The sequence below is a fragment of the Mesoplodon bidens genome (genome assembly GCF_964165515.1).
Source record: "Mesoplodon bidens genome assembly, contig: HAP1_SCAFFOLD_1251, whole genome shotgun sequence".
NCBI lineage: Eukaryota > Metazoa > Chordata > Mammalia > Artiodactyla > Ziphiidae > Mesoplodon > Mesoplodon bidens.
The window spans coordinates 15,812-36,988 of NW_027671225.1; the positions used below are offsets into that span (position 1 = coordinate 15,812).

The 21,177-nt window shown below is 50.8% G+C and overlaps 3 protein-coding genes across 3 annotated transcripts; all 3 read right to left on the reverse strand.

The window, feature by feature from the left end:
* Positions 1-3,300: 3,300 nt before the first annotated feature.
* LOC308611679 (Golgi-associated RAB2B interactor protein 3-like) lies at positions 3,301-3,904 on the reverse strand (the record flags this gene model as incomplete). Its single annotated transcript, XM_081260376.1, has 2 exons — positions 3,301-3,327; positions 3,374-3,904. 2 exons carry the CDS (start codon positions 3,902-3,904, stop codon positions 3,301-3,303), a joined length of 558 nt encoding a protein of 185 aa, XP_081116502.1.
* A 6,583-nt stretch (positions 3,905-10,487) lies between these two features.
* LOC308611680 (Golgi-associated RAB2B interactor protein 3-like) lies at positions 10,488-11,091 on the reverse strand (the record flags this gene model as incomplete). Its single annotated transcript, XM_081260377.1, has 2 exons — positions 10,488-10,514; positions 10,561-11,091. The coding sequence occupies 2 exons, from the start codon at positions 11,089-11,091 to the stop codon at positions 10,488-10,490; spliced, it is 558 nt and encodes a 185-aa protein (XP_081116503.1).
* Positions 11,092-18,198: 7,107 nt separating this feature from the next.
* LOC308611681 (Golgi-associated RAB2B interactor protein 3-like) lies at positions 18,199-18,802 on the reverse strand (the record flags this gene model as incomplete). The annotated part of the gene is made up of 2 exons (XM_081260378.1): positions 18,199-18,225; positions 18,272-18,802. 2 exons carry the CDS (start codon positions 18,800-18,802, stop codon positions 18,199-18,201), a joined length of 558 nt encoding a protein of 185 aa, XP_081116504.1.
* Positions 18,803-21,177: the final 2,375 nt, after the last annotated feature.

Genomic DNA, 21,177 nt, shown 5'->3' on the forward strand with positions numbered 1-21,177 from the left:
TATTTATGTCCCTTAGTTTCTTTATGTTATAGTTCTTGAAAGATATCTTTCAGACTTTGTCATCCATCTCTTGTGCATATATTGAAAGGAAAACAACAGTGAAACAAATTGGTTGAGATATTTCTAAGGCAGTGACTGCCACTTGGCTGACAGCAGTATAAGAATCATCCTGATGTCAGAGATGTTAAAATAAAATGGAAACGATAATACATTCCCATGGACATACCGCTTTGCATAATAGCTTTTCCTCCCAGACCATCCCTCCCTTGTTTTGACCCTACAGAAATCCAGTATTGTGAATTTTGTGTTTATCATGTCCTTGTTTTTTTCTCCCCTTTTAGCAAATGTGTGCTAAACATGGAAGCCAACCGGGGCTTTGTCTGCCTCTCAATGGTCATGTGTGAGCCTTGTTTCTGAACCAGGAATGACTCTGAAGCTCCTAAAGAAGGAGAGGATCTTACTGGATGTCTTACTTAGAGTCCCTGAACTGGTGGCGGACTGGCTGTTCCTCAGTTTGCGAGCTGTCCTCCCGTCCTTTGTCAACTTTGGAGTTTCCATGGCCAGATGAGGACCAGTGGGAGGATGATTTCTGGGTCTTGTCCCCTCCTGTCCTGTGGTGACCTTCACGTGTCCTGCGGTGATGGGAACTTTTCCTCGATGAAGACGTGTCCTTCTTTTCTTTTTTTCTCTCCAGGCTTCATCCCTGGGGTGGAAGCCCTTCTGGCTTCCATCCCGTTCAGACATGTAGCCTTCGGTCTGCAAGGTGGAGACCACGGGGTCTGCGACCTTCCCTTCAGCTCTTCCAGCAGCAGGCTTGCTGGTTGTGACTGCAACTGGCAACACCATGCTCATGCTGCTCTCTGGACCATCTGCCCCCGTCGAGGATGTGCTGGCATCATCGGCCAAGACCAGGTTCGTGTCCTGCAAGGATAAGCTGGCAGCACCTGCAGTGTCCTCGCCGGATCCGCTTTCTCCTGGATCCTTGATGGTGGCTCCCGCCAGGCCCATGGTCAACCCTGCCGCTGCTCCTTCGGCGCTTTTCACGGCTGCAGTTGATCCATGGGGGGCACCTGCAATGGCCTCGCCAGATCCGCTTTCTCCTGGATCCTTGATGGTGGCTCCCGCCAGGCCCATGGTCAACCCTGCCGCTGATCCTTCGGCGCTTTTCACGGCTGCAGTTGATCCATGGGGGGCACCTGCAATGGCCTCGCCAGATCCGCTTTCTCCTGGATCCTTGATGGTGGCTCCAGCCAGGCCCATGGCCATTCCTGCCGCTGATCCTTCGGCGCTTTTCACGGCTGCATTTGATCCATGGGGGGCACCTGCAATGGCCTCGCCGGATCCGCTTTCTCCTGGATCCTTGATAATGGCTCCCGCCAGGCCCATGGACATCCCTGCCGCTGATCCTTCGATGCATTTCACGGCTGCAGTTGATCCATGGGGGGGCACCTGCAGTGGCCTCACCGGATCCGCTTTCTCCTGGATCCTTGATGGTGGCTCCCGCCAGACCGGTGGTCATCCCTGCCGCTGATCCTTCGGCGGTTTTCACGGCTGCAGTTGAGACATGGGGGGCACCTGCAATGGCCTCGCCGGAACCGCTTTCTCCTGTATCCGTGATGGTGCCTCCCGCCAGCCGATGGATATCCCTGTCGCTGATCCTTCGGCGCTTTTCACGGCTGCAGTTGATCCATGGCTGGGCACCTGCAATGGCCTCGCCGGAACCGCTTTCTCCTGAATCTTTGATGGTGGTTCCCGCCAGGCCCGTGGTCATCCCTGCCGGTGATCCTTCTGTGCTTTTCACGGCTGCAGTTGATCCATGGGGGGCACCTGCAATGGCCTCGCTGAATCCGCTTTCTCTTGGATCCTTGATGGTGGCTACAGCCAGGTCCGTGGTCATCCCTGCCGCTGATCCATCGGCACTTTTCACGGCTGCAGTTGATCCAAGGGGGGCACCTGCAGTGGCCTCGCCGGATCCGCTTTTTCCTGGATCCTTGACCGTGGCTCCCGCCAGGTCCGTGGTCATCCCTGCCGCTGATTCTTCGGAGCTTTTCACGGCTGCACTTGATGTGTGGTGGCACCTGCAATGGCCTCGCCGGATCCGCTTTCTCCAGGATCCTTGATGGTGGCTCCTTGATCGTGGCTCCAGCCAGGCCCATGGCCATTCCTGCCACTGTTCCTTCGTCGCTTTTCACGGCGGTAGTAGATCCATGGTGGGTACCTGCAATGGCCTCGCCGGATCTGCTTTCTCCTGGATCCTGGATAATGGCTCCCGCCAGGCCCATGGGCAACCCTGCCGCTGATCCTTCGGCGCTTTTCACGCCTGCAGTTGATCCATCGGGGATACCTGCAGTGGCCTCGCCGGATCCGCTTTCTCCTGGATCCTTGATGGTGGCTCCCGCCAGGCCCATGGTCATTCCTCCTGCTGATCCTTCGGCACTTTTTGTGGCTCCAGTCACGTCACGAAGCTTGTGAAGCCCAGCCTCATCCTGATCCCTTTCTCTGTGGAGCTCTGTGGTCTGAGCCAAGGGGAGGAGAATCAGGTAAGTTAGAGATGACAGAAAGTGAGATCTGAACTGTCTGCTCCTCTCTCATCCTGGAGCTGAGCAACTCAAGGGCTTATACTTAGAATAACCTTTGAGATCACCCAGTCTAAGCTCCCATTGGATGCTAGATCCCATCTACTGCACCGCTCTCAAACGGCCACTCCATTTTACTTGAACAGTCCCAGGGTCAGGGAAAGCACTGATACAGTTCTGCATGATACACACTTTAATTTTATACCCTTGTGCTTCTCTCTCTGCAGGACAGACTCCTAGAAGTGGGGTTCCCGGGTCAAGGGATGCACACCTTCTGCATTTTGGTGACTCCACGGGTTGGGCTGATTTGAATCAGCATGTCGGCGTCACGGGGAGACACAATGAAGGAAGGACTTCCTAACTGTGAATGATGTTCCACAACTGATGAGACTACCTGGGCTGGGGTAAGTGTTCAAGAAGAGACCAGACAGTCAGGATGCTGTAGGAGGGATTACAGCCCTGGTGAGGAGACCAGTGCAGCTGATAATGATACCTAAGGTCTCTCTGAAATTCAGCCCTGTGGGACAAGGTGGAGAAGCACTCGGAACCTCTCCAGTGTGGTGAATCCCATAGTGATAGCTCGTTTGTCCCTGACCCTTTTCAACAATAGAAGGTATTTCCCAGGTGAGTCTCAGAGAGCACCAAAGGCTATGAAGGACCAGCTTTGCCCTGCTCTCCCAAAGCACCCTGCCCCGTGTTCTTGAGTCTCTGTGGGTGCTTCCCACTAGGATTTTGGCATCCTCTGTAGTCGCTGCATCTCCAGTTTGGAGCATCGGGGTACTGCTGTAACTGTCTACCGGTGGTCTCAGGATATAGACAAGCTTTTCCCAATGGGAAAAGAGGTCTTTTTGTGCATCGGAAGAGGGGCACAGCTGCAGATAGAAAGTCCGGCCGGTAGCAAGATTCAGGCACAGCTGCTGTTTCTCACGGTTGTGGATGGAGATCTTGACAAACTTCAAGGGAAGCAGCCTGGTGAGCTCTAGGGTCTTCACGGGCTTGCAACCTCTCCCCTTGGTGATCCCGGCGCATCTGACATGCTCTTCACAGACTTTCGTTGTTCGGGCCAGCAGCATGACGTCAGGTAGTGGGAAGAGGGGGCTGGTGGATGCGACACCCACAGTCACCCTTCGGACGCGGTTGTCTAGGTCAATCAGTTCTCCTTTCTTGCTGACCTGGATAAAGTCGCTCTCAAACATGGGAGCGTACTTGAAAATGTCATACTCTCCTCCCTCGTACAGTTGTCGTTGCAGGACCCCCATGGAGGTCCTCAACACCCCCACTGAACAGTAGCTATTGGCCGTGTAATGAGGTAAACTCTCACTGCTCATGGCTCTCTTCGTTCAAGACAGAGCCACCAGCCACAAATTGAGTCTCGGAGAGAGAGAGGGAACGAAAGCAACTCGTCACCTCCCTGCAGGACTCTGCCAGAGTCTCTTGGCCCGACCATATTTATACCGCAAGTCCTTTGTGACCCGTCACCATCACATCGCACACCCCTTTGTTGAGCCTCCAAGTCCCCACCCCCTTGGGGCAGGCTCACCAGCCTCCCCCTAAACCAAGCACCATGTCCATAGGGAACAGGCTGACCCTGCCAGGGTATAGGTGTGGGTAGGCTGGATAGTCTTTCTACTCAAAAGGTTGAGAAAACCCTCCTGCTTTTGTAAATATCTGGGTGGTTTCCAGTCTTGTTGTTGTTACAAATCTCCCTGCAGGGGTCATCTTCGTGCTTCTGCTGAATGATGTCCTGGGGATAAAATCCTGGAAGTGGACTGTGTACTTGCTAAGGGCAGGCATCCTATGGGAATTGCTGTTCTCTGTGTCCCCAGCGTATATAGCCCAGTGCTGGCAGGAACTTAGAAAGAGTGCTACGTGTCAGAGTCCCACTGGTACTGTCATTTCCAGGATATGGAGAATTTTCTCACCCATTTTCTCTTTTCAAGGAGGCTAACTTTTGTTTATATTTATATTTATATTTATATTTTTTACAGTTTTAGAAACTTTTTATTGTGAAATATAACACACATTCATGAAAGTGCAGAAAGCATAAATATAGCTTAATGAGTAACAAGAAAGTGAACACCCTTGTAGCTGCCACCCAGAGCAAGAAATAGAACCCTGCCAGCCCCTCTTCTGCATGCTCCCTCCCCACAAAGGTAACCCAAACTTGGATTGTATTTATTTTCTTTTCCTTCTTCTTTTTTATTGATGTATAGTTGATTTACAATGTTGTGTTAATTTGTGTTGTGTTAATTTCTTCGGTTAATTTCTGATTCAGTTTTTTGTATACATACATTCTTTTTCCTATTCTTTTCCATTATGGTTTATCACAGGATACTGAATATAGTTCTCTGTGCTCTACAGTAGGACCCTGCTGTTTATCCATCCTGTAGTTTGTATCTGCTAATCCCAAACTCCCAATCCTTCCCTCCTTGACCCCTGCTTGTTTTTTTTTTGTTTTTTTTTTTTTGCGGTACGCGGGCCTCTCACTGTTGTGGCCTCTCTCGTTGCGGAGCACAGGCTCCGGAGCCATGGCTCACGGGCCCAGCCGCTCCGCGGCATGTGGGGCCCTCCCGGACCGGGGCACGAACCCGTGTCCCCTGTGTCGGCAGGCGGACTCCCAACCACTGCGCCACCAGGGAAGCCCGAAGCTGAGCTCTTGAACTGGAGTGACCCTTCCGAGAGGGTCTGTGTTGGGCTACGACGGCCTGACCTTCACACTCCACATCAATCATTTCTTGCCGTGCACCTCGGGTGAGGAACCCAGGCAATTTCCAAACTCACTGCCAGCTGAAGGCTTTCTGTGGGATGCACCCCCAGCAGCTGGGGCCACAAGTCCTTCGTTGAAGAAATGCACCCCACGTGGATATTTCAAATGGAACGGTGTCTTTCAAAGCATACCCTCCAATCTCCTCATTATATAGATCCTGTGGCCCCAAATAGGAAGTAACATAAAGTCCCATATTAACAACCCCCCCAGCCAAATACTTCTTTTCACAGAAACCACAGTACCCTCCACAAAGTGCACATTTGATCAGGCCACTCCCCTCTTGAAAACATATCATGGCTTTGCATCACTCCAAGGTCAGAAATCAAACTCCTTTAAATGGACCTCAAAGCCATGCATGGCGTGGCCCCTGCTGTGTTCCCCAGCATCACATCACGCTTGCTGTGCCAGCCACGACACTGCCTTCAATATGCCTCCCACCGTAGCACATCTTCAACAATCCTGTGAATGACCTTATTTTGCTGTAGGGAAAAAAACCCTTTCTAGTATGTATGTGTGTTGCCAGACTTGAAGTTTGGGACATTGGTTAGTTTGTAATCAACCATCCATTGCCTAATTGCACTTGCAGCTGCAGAATTGCTACCACGGTGATGAATATTGCTGTCCAAAATATTGGCCTTTATCTGATAGGGTGTACTGACTTGATACCCAAATTGATGTCTCCCTCCAGAGGAAGATGCCTGTCGCTTTGAAATACGTAGGTATCTGTGCATGTGTCTCTTGATGAACCGTCAAGATAGAAAAGGAAATCCAGAGCAAGTGCCAGGCAGGGCACGTTGCGGTGGGCAAGTCCCCACCTCCACTTTACTACTGCACTGGAGGTGTAAATTGTGTCAACTGTGGGTCTGCTCAGCTAACGCCCTGCATAGTGGACTAACTAGGTTCACGTTAAAGAAGTCCTTTGGGGTGAGGGAGTGAGAATGCCTAATACAGGCTAAGAAAGACAAAAGGTAAAGCCAAGGGTACAGAATCCTAAGATGAAGCTGTTTTAAGTAGGCTGATTCAGCCTCTGGCATAGTGAAAATCTGGGGCTCTGAGTCAAAGGCTTTGGAAAAAGTTCCCCTTTATCTCCCTCCTCTACCCCGTAACTCCTCACATTTCCGGAAGGCTTCCCCCAAACCCCTCTCAGGTCTTAGAGAACATGGCTCTTTCTCTCCTCTTACCAAGACCCACTGCTTCAAGAGGTAACTCCCAGGACACATTGATCCCCACAATCTATTGGTCTTTGTGTATCGGAAATCACAAGATGGGATTTTCCAGCCACCCACCAGAGCAACTGAGAAGGGCTTCCTCTCATCCTCCCAAGCTACCACTCCTCCCAGAATCCGTATCTTATTTCTCACCTCCTCCACCTCTACCACTTAATTTGCTCTGCAGAGAAAGTCCCTAAGTTTTACTGGAAACCCAACTTCCATCCTAGTAGACCCTGTTGTCACAGAAGGGAATGAGCAGAGAATTGCAAGGCTAGCAGATGACTCCCCGGTTCATACAAAGACACATGGGGCTTCCCTGGTGGCGCAGTGGTTGGGAGTCCGCCTGCCGATGCAGGGGGCACGGGTTCGTGTCCCTGTCCGGGAAGATCCTACATGCCGTGGAGCCGCTGGGCCCGTGAGCCATGGCCGCTGAGCCTGTGCGTCCGGAGCCTGTGCTCCGCAATGGGAGAGGCCACAGCAGCGAGAGGCCCGCATACCGCAAAAAAAAAAAACCGCAAAACAAAAAACACACATGGTTCTCAGAGGCATTCTTCTCAAATCCGACGGTTGTTAACTGTTATCAACAGTTACTCTAATCCAACTGTCATCAAGTGTTGTTAACAATTTAATGATTTTCATGGACTCATGAAATTTATTTACAACTTTTTTTTAAACTGGAAAGACTTTTTTATGATGGACATTTAAAAATGCATAATCTCAGTATGAAATGAGATTTCATAATCTCATTTATGATTTTTTTTATTTTTAGAATCGCTTTCCACATGCATACATAATTTGCATAGTTCATCAGTACAGAGCATTTTGGATTATTCTGTTATTCCTTAGCAATATATCTAAACCTTTCTTGTGTTCCTGGATAGTGAGTATTTATGTCCCTTAGTTTCTTTATGTTATAGTTCTTGAAAGATATCTTTCAGACTTTGTCATCCATCTCTTGTGCATATATTGAAAGGAAAACAACAGTGAAACAAATTGGTTGAGATATTTCTAAGGCAGTGACTGCCACTTGGCTGACAGCAGTATAAGAATCATCCTGATGTCAGAGACGTTAAAATAAAATGGAAACGATAATACATTCCCATGGACATACCGCTTTGCATAATAGCTTTTCCTCCCAGACCATCCCTCCCTTGTTTTGACCCTACAGAAATCCAGTATTGTGAATTTTGTGTTTATCATGTCCTTGTTTTTTTCTCCCCTTTTAGCAAATGTGTGCTAAACATGGAAGCCAACCGGGGCTTTGTCTGCCTCTCAATGGTCATGTGTGAGCCTTGTTTCTGAACCAGGAATGACTCTGAAGCTCCTAAAGAAGGAGAGGATCTTACTGGATGTCTTACTTAGAGTCCCTGAACTGGTGGCGGACTGGCTGTTCCTCAGTTTGCGAGCTGTCCTCCCGTCCTTTGTCAACTTTGGAGTTTCCATGGCCAGATGAGGACCAGTGGGAGGATGATTTCTGGGTCTTGTCCCCTCCTGTCCTGTGGTGACCTTCACGTGTCCTGCGGTGATGGGAACTTTTCCTCGATGAAGACGTGTCCTTCTTTTCTTTTTTTCTCTCCAGGCTTCATCCCTGGGGTGGAAGCCCTTCTGGCTTCCATCCCGTTCAGACATGTAGCCTTCGGTCTGCAAGGTGGAGACCACGGGGTCTGCGACCTTCCCTTCAGCTCTTCCAGCAGCAGGCTTGCTGGTTGTGACTGCAACTGGCAACACCATGCTCATGCTGCTCTCTGGACCATCTGCCCCCGTCGAGGATGTGCTGGCATCATCGGCCAAGACCAGGTTCGTGTCCTGCAAGGATAAGCTGGCAGCACCTGCAGTGTCCTCGCCGGATCCGCTTTCTCCTGGATCCTTGATGGTGGCTCCCGCCAGGCCCATGGTCAACCCTGCCGCTGCTCCTTCGGCGCTTTTCACGGCTGCAGTTGATCCATGGGGGGCACCTGCAATGGCCTCGCCAGATCCGCTTTCTCCTGGATCCTTGATGGTGGCTCCCGCCAGGCCCATGGTCAACCCTGCCGCTGATCCTTCGGCGCTTTTCACGGCTGCAGTTGATCCATGGGGGGCACCTGCAATGGCCTCGCCAGATCCGCTTTCTCCTGGATCCTTGATGGTGGCTCCAGCCAGGCCCATGGCCATTCCTGCCGCTGATCCTTCGGCGCTTTTCACGGCTGCATTTGATCCATGGGGGGCACCTGCAATGGCCTCGCCGGATCCGCTTTCTCCTGGATCCTTGATAATGGCTCCCGCCAGGCCCATGGACATCCCTGCCGCTGATCCTTCGATGCATTTCACGGCTGCAGTTGATCCATGGGGGGGCACCTGCAGTGGCCTCACCGGATCCGCTTTCTCCTGGATCCTTGATGGTGGCTCCCGCCAGACCGGTGGTCATCCCTGCCGCTGATCCTTCGGCGGTTTTCACGGCTGCAGTTGAGACATGGGGGGCACCTGCAATGGCCTCGCTGAATCCGCTTTCTCTTGGATCCTTGATGGTGGCTACAGCCAGGTCCGTGGTCATCCCTGCCGCTGATCCATCGGCGCTTTTCACGGCTGCAGTTGATCCAAGGGGGGCACCTGCAGTGGCCTCGCCGGATCCGCTTTTTCCTGGATCCTTGACCGTGGCTCCCGCCAGGTCCGTGGTCATCCCTGCCGCTGATTCTTCGGAGCTTTTCACGGCTGCACTTGATCTATGGTGGCACCTGCAATGGCCTCGCCGGATCCGCTTTCTCCAGGATCCTTGATGGTGGCTCCTTGATGGTGGCTCCAGCCAGGCCCATGGCCATTCCTGCCACTGTTCCTTCGTCGCTTTTCACGGCGGTAGTAGATCCATGGTGGGTACCTGCAATGGCCTCGCCGGATCTGCTTTCTCCTGGATCCTGGATAATGGCTCCCGCCAGGCCCATGGACAACCCTGCCGCTGATCCTTCGGCGCTTTTCACGCCTGCAGTTGATCCATCGGGGATACCTGCAGTGGCCTCGCCGGATCCGCTTTCTCCTGGATCCTTGATGGTGGCTCCCGCCAGGCCCATGGTCATTCCTCCTGCTGATCCTTCGGCACTTTTTGTGGCTCCAGTCACGTCACGAAGCTTGTGAAGCCCAGCCTCATCCTGATCCCTTTCTCTGTGGAGCTCTGTGGTCTGAGCCAAGGGGAGGAGAATCAGGTAAGTTAGAGATGACAGAAAGTGAGATCTGAACTGTCTGCTCCTCTCTCATCCTGGAGCTGAGCAACTCAAGGGCTTATACTTAGAATAACCTTTGAGATCACCCAGTCTAAGCTCCCATTGGATGCTAGATCCCATCTACTGCACCGCTCTCAAACGGCCACTCCATTTTACTTGAACAGTCCCAGGGTCAGGGAAAGCACTGATACAGTTCTCCATGATACACACTTTAATTTTATACCCTTGTGCTTCTCTCTCTGCAGGACAGACTCCTAGAAGTGGGGTTCCCGGGTCAAGGGATGCACACCTTCTGCATTTTGGTGACTCCACGGGTTGGGCTGATTTGAATCAGCATGTCGGCGTCACGGGGAGACACAATGAAGGAAGGACTTCCTAACTGTGAATGATGTTCCACAACTGATGAGACTACCTGGGCTGGGGTAAGTGTTCAAGAAGAGACCAGACAGTCAGGATGCTGTAGGAGGGATTACAGCCCTGGTGAGGAGACCAGTGCAGCTGATAATGATACCTAAGGTCTCTCTGAAATTCAGCCCTGTGGGACAAGGTGGAGAAGCACTCGGAACCTCTCCAGTGTGGTGAATCCCATAGTGATAGCTCGTTTGTCCCTGACCCTTTTCAACAATAGAAGGTATTTCCCAGGTGAGTCTCAGAGAGCACCAAAGGCTATGAAGGACCAGCTTTGCCCTGCTCTCCCAAAGCACCCTGCCCCGTGTTCTTGAGTCTCTGTGGGTGCTTCCCACTAGGATTTTGGCATCCTCTGTAGTCGCTGCATCTCCAGTTTGGAGCATCGGGGTACTGCTGTAACTGTCTACCGGTGGTCTCAGGATATAGACAAGCTTTTCCCAATGGGAAAAGAGGTCTTTTTGTGCATCGGAAGAGGGGCACAGCTGCAGATAGAAAGTCCGGCCGGTAGCAAGATTCAGGCACAGCTGCTGTTTCTCACGGTTGTGGATGGAGATCTTGACAAACTTCAAGGGAAGCAGCCTGGTGAGCTCTAGGGTCTTCACGGGCTTGCAACCTCTCCCCTTGGTGATCCCGGCACATCTGACATGCTCTTCACAGACTTTCGTTGTTCGGGCCAGCAGCATGACGTCAGGTAGTGGGAAGAGGGGGCTGGTGGATGCGACACCCACAGTCACCCTTCGGACGCGGTTGTCTAGGTCAATCAGTTCTCCTTTCTTGCTGACCTGGATAAAGTCGCTCTCAAACATGGGAGCGTACTTGAAAATGTCATACTCTCCTCCCTCGTACAGTTGTCGTTGCAGGACCCCCATGGAGGTCCTCAACACCCCCACTGAACAGTAGCTATTGGCCGTGTAATGAGGTAAACTCTCACTGCTCATGGCTCTCTTCGTTCAAGACAGAGCCACCAGCCACAAATTGAGTCTCGGAGAGAGAGAGGGAACGAAAGCAACTCGTCACCTCCCTGCAGGACTCTGCCAGAGTCTCTTGGCCCGACCATATTTATACCGCAAGTCCTTTGTGACCCGTCACCATCACATCGCACACCCCTTTGTTGAGCCTCCAAGTCCCCACCCCCTTGGGGCAGGCTCACCAGCCTCCCCCTAAACCAACCACCATGTCCATAGGGAACAGGCTGACCCTGCCAGGGTATAGGTGTGGGTAGGCTGGATAGTCTTTCTACTCAAAAGGTTGAGAAAACCCTCCTGCTTTTGTAAATATCTGGGTGGTTTCCAGTCTTGTTGTTGTTACAAATCTCCCTGCAGGGGTCATCTTCGTGCTTCTGCTGAATGATGTCCTGGGGATAAAATCCTGGAAGTGGACTGTGTACTTGCTAAGGGCAGGCATCCTATGGGAATTGCTGTTCTCTGTGTCCCCAGCGTATATAGCACAGTGCTGGCAGGAACTTAGAAAGAGTGCTACGTGTCAGAGTCCCACTGGTACTGTCATTTCCAGGATATGGAGAATTTTCTCACCCATTTTCTCTTTTCAAGGAGGCTAACTTTTGTTTATATTTATATTTATATTTATATTTTTTACAGTTTTAGAAACTTTTTATTGTGAAATATAACACACATTCATGAAAGTGCAGAAAGCATAAATATAGCTTAATGAGTAACAAGAAAGTGAACACCCTTGTAGCTGCCACCCAGAGCAAGAAATAGAACCCTGCCAGCCCCTCTTCTGCATGCTCCCTCCCCACAAAGGTAACCCAAACTTGGATTGTATTTATTTTCTTTTCCTTCTTCTTTTTTATTGATGTATAGTTGATTTACAATGTTGTGTTAATTTGTGTTGTGTTAATTTCTTCGGTTAATTTCTGATTCAGTTTTTTGTATACATACATTCTTTTTCCTATTCTTTTCCATTATGGTTTATCACAGGATACTGAATATAGTTCTCTGTGCTCTACAGTAGGACCCTGCTGTTTATCCATCCTGTAGTTTGTATCTGCTAATCCCAAACTCCCAATCCTTCCCTCCTTGACCCCTGCTTGTTTTTTTGTTTTTTTTTTTTTTTTTTTTTTGCGGTACACGGGCCTCTCACTGTTGTGGCCTCTCTCGTTGCGGAGCACAGGCTCCGGAGCCATGGCTCACGGGCCCAGCCGCTCCGCGGCATGTGGGGCCCTCCCGGACCGGGGCACGAACCCGTGTCCCCTGTGTCGGCAGGCGGACTCCCAACCACTGCGCCACCAGGGAAGCCCGAAGCTGAGCTCTTGAACTGGAGTGACCCTTCCGAGAGGGTCTGTGTTGGGCTACGACGGCCTGACCTTCACACTCCACATCAATCATTTCTTGCCGTGCACCTTGGGTGAGGAACCCAGGCAATTTCCAAACTCACTGCCAGCTGAAGGCTTTCTGTGGGATGCACCCCCAGCAGCTGGGGCCACAAGTCCTTCGTTGAAGAAATGCACCCCACGTGGATATTTCAAATGGAACGGTGTCTTTCAAAGCATACCCTCCAATCTCCTCATTATATAGATCCTGTGGCCCCAAATAGGAAGTAACATAAAGTCCCATATTAACAACCCCCCCAGCCAAATACTTCTTTTCACAGAAACCACAGTACCCTCCACAAAGTGCACATTTGATCAGGCCACTCCCCTCTTGAAAACATATCATGGCTTTGCATCACTCCAAGGTCAGAAATCAAACTCCTTTAAATGGACCTCAAAGCCTTGCATGGCGTGGCCCCTGCTGTGTTCCCCAGCATCACATCACGCTTGCTGTGCCAGCCACGACACTGCCTTCAATATGCCTCCCACCGTAGCACATCTTCAACAATCCTGTGAATGACCTTATTTTGCTGTAGGGAAAAAAACCCTTTCTAGTATGTATGTGTGTTGCCAGACTTGAAGTTTGGGACATTGGTCAGTTTGTAATCAACCATCCATTGCGTAATTGCACTTGCAGCTGCAGAATTGCTACCACGGTGATGAATATTGCTGTCCAAAATATTGGCCTTTATCTGATAGGGTGTACTGACTTGATACCCAAATTGATGTCTCCCTCCAGAGGAAGATGCCTGTTGCTTTGAAATACGTAGGTATCTGTGCATGTGTCTCTTGATGAACCGTCAAGATAGAAAAGGAAATCCAGAGCAAGTGCCAGGCAGGGCACGTTGCGGTGGGCAAGTCCCCACCTCCACTTTACTACTGCACTGGAGGTGTAAATTGTGTCAACTGTGGGTCTGCTCAGCTAACGCCCTGCATAGTGGACTAACTAGGTTCACGTTAAAGAAGTCCTTTGGGGTGAGGGAGTGAGAATGCCTAATACAGGCTAAGAAAGACAAAAGGTAAAGCCAAGGGTACAGAATCCTAAGATGAAGCTGTTTTAAGTAGGCTGATTCAGCCTCTGGCATAGTGAAAATCTGGGGCTCTGAGTCAAAGGCTTTGGAAAGAGTTCCCCTTTATCTCCCTCCTCTACCCCGTAACTCCTCACATTTCCGGAAGGCTTCCCCCAAACCCCTCTCAGGTCTTAGAGAACATGGCTCTTTCTCTCCTCTTACCAAGACCCACTGCTTCAAGAGGTAACTCCCAGGACACATTGATCCCCACAATCTATTGGTCTTTGTGTATCGGAAATCACAAGATGGGATTTTCCAGCCACCCACCAGAGCAACTGAGAAGGGCTTCCTCTCATCCTCCCAAGCTACCACTCCTCCCAGAATCCGTATCTTATTTCTCACCTCCTCCACCTCTACCACTTAATTTGCTCTGCAGAGAAAGTCCCTAAGTTTTACTGGAAACCCAACTTCCATCCTAGTAGACCCTGTTGTCACAGAAGGGAATGAGCAGAGAATTGCAAGGCTAGCAGATGACTCCCCGGTTCATACAAAGACACATGGGGCTTCCCTGGTGGCGCAGTGGTTGGGAGTCCGCCTGCCGATGCAGGGGGCACGGGTTCGTGTCCCTGTCCGGGAAGATCCTACATGCCGTGGAGCCGCTGGGCCCGTGAGCCATGGCCGCTGAGCCTGTGCGTCCGGAGCCTGTGCTCCGCAATGGGAGAGGCCACAGCAGCGAGAGGCCCGCATACCGCAAAAAAAAAAAAACCGCAAAACAAAAAACACACATGGTTCTCAGAGGCATTCTTCTCAAATCCGACGGTTGTTAACTGTTATCAACAGTTACTCTAATCCAACTGTCATCAAGTGTTGTTAACAATTTAATGATTTTCATGGACTCATGAAATTTATTTACAACTTTTTTTTAAACTGGAAAGACTTTTTTATGATGGACATTTAAAAATGCATAATCTCAGTATGAAATGAGATTTCATAATCTCATTTATGATTTTTTTTATTTTTAGAATCGCTTTCCACATGCATACATAATTTGCATAGTTCATCAGTACAGAGCATTTTGGATTATTCTGTTATTCCTTAGCAATATATCTAAACCTTTCTTGTGTTCCTGGATAGTGAGTATTTATGTCCCTTAGTTTCTTTATGTTATAGTTCTTGAAAGATATCTTTCAGACTTTGTCATCCATCTCTTGTGCATATATTGAAAGGAAAACAACAGTGAAACAAATTGGTTGAGATATTTCTAAGGCAGTGACTGCCACTTGGCTGACAGCAGTATAAGAATCATCCTGATGTCAGAGACGTTAAAATAAAATGGAAACGATAATACATTCCCATGGACATACCGCTTTGCATAATAGCTTTTCCTCCCAGACCATCCCTCCCTTGTTTTGACCCTACAGAAATCCAGTATTGTGAATTTTGTGTTTATCATGTCCTTGTTTTTTTCTCCCCTTTTAGCAAATGTGTGCTAAACATGGAAGCCAACCGGGGCTTTGTCTGCCTCTCAATGGTCATGTGTGAGCCTTGTTTCTGAACCAGGAATGACTCTGAAGCTCCTAAAGAAGGAGAGGATCTTACTGGATGTCTTACTTAGAGTCCCTGAACTGGTGGCGGACTGGCTGTTCCTCAGTTTGCGAGCTGTCCTCCCGTCCTTTGTCAACTTTGGAGTTTCCATGGCCAGATGAGGACCAGTGGGAGGATGATTTCTGGGTCTTGTCCCCTCCTGTCCTGTGGTGACCTTCACGTGTCCTGCGGTGATGGGAACTTTTCCTCGATGAAGACGTGTCCTTCTTTTCTTTTTTTCTCTCCAGGCTTCATCCCTGGGGTGGAAGCCCTTCTGGCTTCCATCCCGTTCAGACATGTAGCCTTCGGTCTGCAAGGTGGAGACCACGGGGTCTGCGACCTTCCCTTCAGCTCTTCCAGCAGCAGGCTTGCTGGTTGTGACTGCAACTGGCAACACCATGCTCATGCTGCTCTCTGGACCATCTGCCCCCGTCGAGGATGTGCTGGCATCATCGGCCAAGACCAGGTTCGTGTCCTGCAAGGATAAGCTGGCAGCACCTGCAGTGTCCTCGCCGGATCCGCTTTCTCCTGGATCCTTGATGGTGGCTCCCGCCAGGCCCATGGTCAACCCTGCCGCTGCTCCTTCGGCGCTTTTCACGGCTGCAGTTGATCCATGGGGGGCACCTGCAATGGCCTCGCCAGATCCGCTTTCTCCTGGATCCTTGATGGTGGCTCCCGCCAGGCCCATGGTCAACCCTGCCGCTGATCCTTCGGCGCTTTTCACGGCTGCAGTTGATCCATGGGGGGCACCTGCAATGGCCTCGCCAGATCCGCTTTCTCCTGGATCCTTGATGGTGGCTCCAGCCAGGCCCATGGCCATTCCTGCCGCTGATCCTTCGGCGCTTTTCACGGCTGCATTTGATCCATGGGGGGCACCTGCAATGGCCTCGCCGGATCCGCTTTCTCCTGGATCCTTGATAATGGCTCCCGCCAGGCCCATGGACATCCCTGCCGCTGATCCTTCGATGCATTTCACGGCTGCAGTTGATCCATGGGGGGGCACCTGCAGTGGCCTCACCGGATCCGCTTTCTCCTGGATCCTTGATGGTGGCTCCCGCCAGACCGGTGGTCATCCCTGCCGCTGATCCTTCGGCGGTTTTCACGGCTGCAGTTGAGACATGGGGGGCACCTGCAATGGCCTCGCTGAATCCGCTTTCTCTTGGATCCTTGATGGTGGCTACAGCCAGGTCCGTGGTCATCCCTGCCGCTGATCCATCGGCGCTTTTCACGGCTGCAGTTGATCCAAGGGGGGCACCTGCAGTGGCCTCGCCGGATCCGCTTTTTCCTGGATCCTTGACCGTGGCTCCCGCCAGGTCCGTGGTCATCCCTGCCGCTGATTCTTCGGAGCTTTTCACGGCTGCACTTGATCTATGGTGGCACCTGCAATGGCCACGCCGGATCCGCTTTCTCCAGGATCCTTGATGGTGGCTCCTTGATGGTGGCTCCAGCCAGGCCCATGGCCATTCCTGCCACTGTTCCTTCGTCGCTTTTCACGGCGGTAGTAGATCCATGGTGGGTACCTGCAGTGGCCTCACCGGATCCGCTTTCTCCTGGATCCTTGATGGTGGCTCCCGCCAGACCGGTGGTCATCCCTGCCGCTGATCCTTCGGCGGTTTTCACGGCTGCAGTTGAGACATGGGGGGCACCTGCAATGGCCTCGCTGAATCCGCTTTCTCTTGGATCCTTGATGGTGGCTACAGCCAGGTCCGTGGTCATCCCTGCCGCTGATCCATCGGCGCTTTTCACGGCTGCAGTTGATCCAAGGGGGGCACCTGCAGTGGCCTCGCCGGATCCGCTTTTTCCTGGATCCTTGACCGTGGCTCCCGCCAGGTCCGTGGTCATCCCTGCCGCTGATTCTTCGGAGCTTTTCACGGCTGCACTTGATCTATGGTGGCACCTGCAATGGCCTCGCCGGATCCGCTTTCTCCAGGATCCTTGATGGTGGCTCCTTGATGGTGGCTCCAGCCAGGCCCATGGCCATTCCTGCCACTGTTCCTTCGTCGCTTTTCACGGCGGTAGTAGATCCATGGTGGGTACCTGCAATGGCCTCGCCGGATCTGCTTTCTCCTGGATCCTGGATAATGGCTCCCGCCAGGCCCATGGACAACCCTGCCGCTGATCCTTCGGCGCTTTTCACGCCTGCAGTTGATCCATCGGGGATACCTGCAGTGGCCTCGCCGGATCCGCTTTCTCCTGGATCCTTGATGGTGGCTCCCGCCAGGCCCATGGTCATTCCTCCTGCTGATCCTTCGGCACTTTTTGTGGCTCCAGTCACGTCACGAAGCTTGTGAAGCCCAGCCTCATCCTGATCCCTTTCTCTGTGGAGCTCTGTGGTCTGAGCCAAGGGGAGGAGAATCAGGTAAGTTAGAGATGACAGAAAGTGAGATCTGAACTGTCTGCTCCTCTCTCATCCTGGAGCTGAGCAACTCAAGGGCTTATACTTAGAATAACCTTTGAGATCACCCAGTCTAAGCTCCCATTGGATGCTAGATCCCATCTACTGCACCGCTCTCAAACGGCCACTCCATTTTACTTGAACAGTCCCAGGGTCAGGGAAAGCACTGATACAGTTCTCCATGATACACACTTTAATTTTATACCCTTGTGCTTCTCTCTCTGCAGGACAGACTCCTAGAAGTGGGGTTCCCGGGTCAAGGGATGCACACCTTCTGCATTTTGGTGACTCCACGGGTTGGGCTGATTTGAATCAGCATGTCGGCGTCACGGGGAGACACAATGAAGGAAGGACTTCCTAACTGTGAATGATGTTCCACAACTGATGAGACTACCTGGGCTGGGGTAAGTGTTCAAGAAGAGACCAGACAGTCAGGATGCTGTAGGAGGGATTACAGCCCTGGTGAGGAGACCAGTGCAGCTGATAATGATACCTAAGGTCTCTCTGAAATTCAGCCCTGTGGGACAAGGTGGAGAAGCACTCGGAACCTCTCCAGTGTGGTGAATCCCATAGTGATAGCTCGTTTGTCCCTGACCCTTTTCAACAATAGAAGGTATTTCCCAGGTGAGTCTCAGAGAGCACCAAAGGCTATGAAGGACCAGCTTTGCCCTGCTCTCCCAAAGCACCCTGCCCCGTGTTCTTGAGTCTCTGTGGGTGCTTCCCACTAGGATTTTGGCATCCTCTGTAGTCGCTGCATCTCCAGTTTGGAGCATCGGGGTACTGCTGTAACTGTCTACCGGTGGTCTCAGGATATAGACAAGCTTTTCCCAATGGGAAAAGAGGTCTTTTTGTGCATCGGAAGAGGGGCACAGCTGCAGATAGAAAGTCCGGCCGGTAGCAAGATTCAGGCACAGCTGCTGTTTCTCACGGTTGTGGATGGAGATCTTGACAAACTTCAAGGGAAGCAGCCTGGTGAGCTCTAGGGTCTTCACGGGCTTGCAACCTCTCCCCTTGGTGATCCCGGCGCATCTGACATGCTCTTCACAGACTTTCGTTGTTCGGGCCAGCAGCATGACGTCAGGTAGTGGGAAGAGGGGGCTGGTGGATGCGACACCCACAGTCACCCTTCGGACGCGGTTGTCTAGGTCAATCAGTTCTCCTTTCTTGCTGACCTGGATAAAGTCGCTCTCAAACATGGGAGCGTACTTGAAAATGTCATACTCTCCTCCCTCGTACAGTTGTCGTTGCAGGACCCCCATGGAGGTCCTCAACACCCCCACTGAACAGTAGCTATTGGCCGTGTAATGAGGTAAACTCTCACTGCTCATGGCTCTCTTCGTTCAAGACAGAGCCACCAGCCACAAATTGAGTCTCGGAGAGAGAGAGGGAACGAAAGCAACTCGTCACCTCCCTGCAGGACTCTGCCAGAGTCTCTTGGCCCGACCATATTTATACCGCAAGTCCTTTGTGACCCGTCACCATCACATCGCACACCCCTTTGTTGAGCCTCCAAGTCCCCACCCCCTTGGGGCAGGCTCACCAGCCTCCCCCTAAACCAACCACCATGTCCATAGGGAACAGGCTGACCCTGCCAGGGTATAGGTGTGGGTAGGCTGGATAGTCTTTCTACTCAAAAGGTTGAGAAAACCCTCCTGCTCTTGTAAATATCTGGGTGGCTTCCAGTCTTGTTGTTGTTACAGATCTCCATCATCTTGGCGCTTCTGCTGAATGATGTCCTGGGGATAAAATCCTGGAAGTGGACCGTGTACTTGCTAAGGGCAGGCATCCTATGGGGATTGCTGTTCTCTGTGCCCCCAGCGTATACAGCCCAGTGCTGGCAGGAACTTAGAAAGAGTGCTGCTACCTGTCAGAGTCCCACTGGTACTGTCATTTCCAGGATATGGAGAATTTTCTCACCCATTTTCTCTTTTCAAGGAGGCTAACTTTTTATATTTGTGGGTTTTTTTTTTTACAGTTTTAGAAACTGTTTTTATTGTGAAATACAACACACACTCATGAAAGTGCACAAACCATAAATATATAGCTTAATGAGTAACAAGAAAGTGAGCACCCTTGTAGCTGCCACCCAGAGCAAGAAATAGAACCCTGCCAGCCCCTCTTCTGCATGCTCCCTCCCCACAAAGGGAACCCAACCTTGGCTTCTATTTTTTTTCTTTTCCCCCTTCTTTTTTATTGACAGTGTAGTTGATTTACAAGGTTGTATTCGTTTCTGTTGTGTTAATTTCTGATTCAGTTTCATGTGTATTCTTTGTATATTTCATGTATAGTCTTTTTCCTATTCTTTTCCATTATGGTTTATCACAGGATACTGACTATAGTTCTCTGTGCTCTACAGTAGGACCCTGCTGTTTATCCACCCTGTAGTTTGTATCTGCTAATCCCAAACTCCCAATCCTTCCCCGCCCCCAACCCCACTGAAAACCCCAAGTCTCTTCCCTATGTCTGGGAGTCTGTTTCTGTTTTGCAGATATGTTCATTTGCGTCGTACTTTAGAGTCCACGTATAAGGGCTATCATGTGGTGAGAAATGTTATTTTTTAAATAGGCTTCCCAGGTGATCCTTATGCATGTGAATGTTGGAGAACTACTGTCTTCCACTGTAAAGTTATGGCATACTGGGGCTGAAAGAGGCCCCCCAGACCTCCTAGCCCAGTGGTTTTCCAACTTGGCTGCTGCACAGTAGAATTATTGGGTGAGATTTTTAAAACTCCCGGTGCTGGAGGGCTTACCCCACCTAAATGTCATCAGAATCTCTGGGATTGGGGTCAGGCTATCAATGTTTGTTTGTTTGTTTGTTTGTTTGTTTTGAAGCTCCCCAGGGAACTCCCAACATACAACCAAGGGTAAGAATCACTGCAGCGGTCCAATCCATTGGTTTTACAGTTGGGGACCCCGTGGCTGCCCACAGAGGTACCATTACAGAGAGGCAGAGTGACCCAGGAGAGTCAGTGGCCCAGACAGGATAGGAACTCAGATTTCCTGACTCCTCGTTGGTGCTGCTTCTACCATAAAGATTGTGTCCCTTTGTTGAGCCAATGACAACCCTGATCCCCCCCGTGTTCTGTTTTACCCTACACAAAGTAAAATAACTCCCAATGGTTTCATTTCCTTACAAGCCAGAGAGAGTTTCTGTTTTCATAAGGTGAACCTCTGACCCCAGCTATGGCCTAAAGCTCAGCCCCGGCTGCAGACTTGTCCTCCCTCCACCCTACGTGCCCTGGAGAAGCCTTGCTGGGAAAACAGGCTTCTCTTTCGGGCAGTGGCTATGCACGTGTGACCTGCGAGCAAGCGACCAAAACCTTTTTCTGTGCTTATTTCCTTGCCTTCTACAGAGTGCCCATAACCAAACCAAAGGGCTTTGCTGAGAAAAGGATGGTTTTTCCATAACATAGCCTCGTGCTAGGCACAGCACGGCACAGACACCCCGTAAATACTTGATGAATTCAGTAATTAATTCAGCAACGCAAGTTTACACATCACGCAGTCACCTCCCCCAGCTTATCTTCTCCCCAAACTATATTTACATAGTAAATCTTATTTCCAAAGATTCGCAACCTCGCAATGAACATTTCTGTATAGTGCATCTATTTCCAGCCCTAGTGAATGGCTGAATGATACTTAATACCTATCTTGTACAACAAAATTTTGATTCTGGGGTCTCAGGCCAAAGCACAATTCGCATC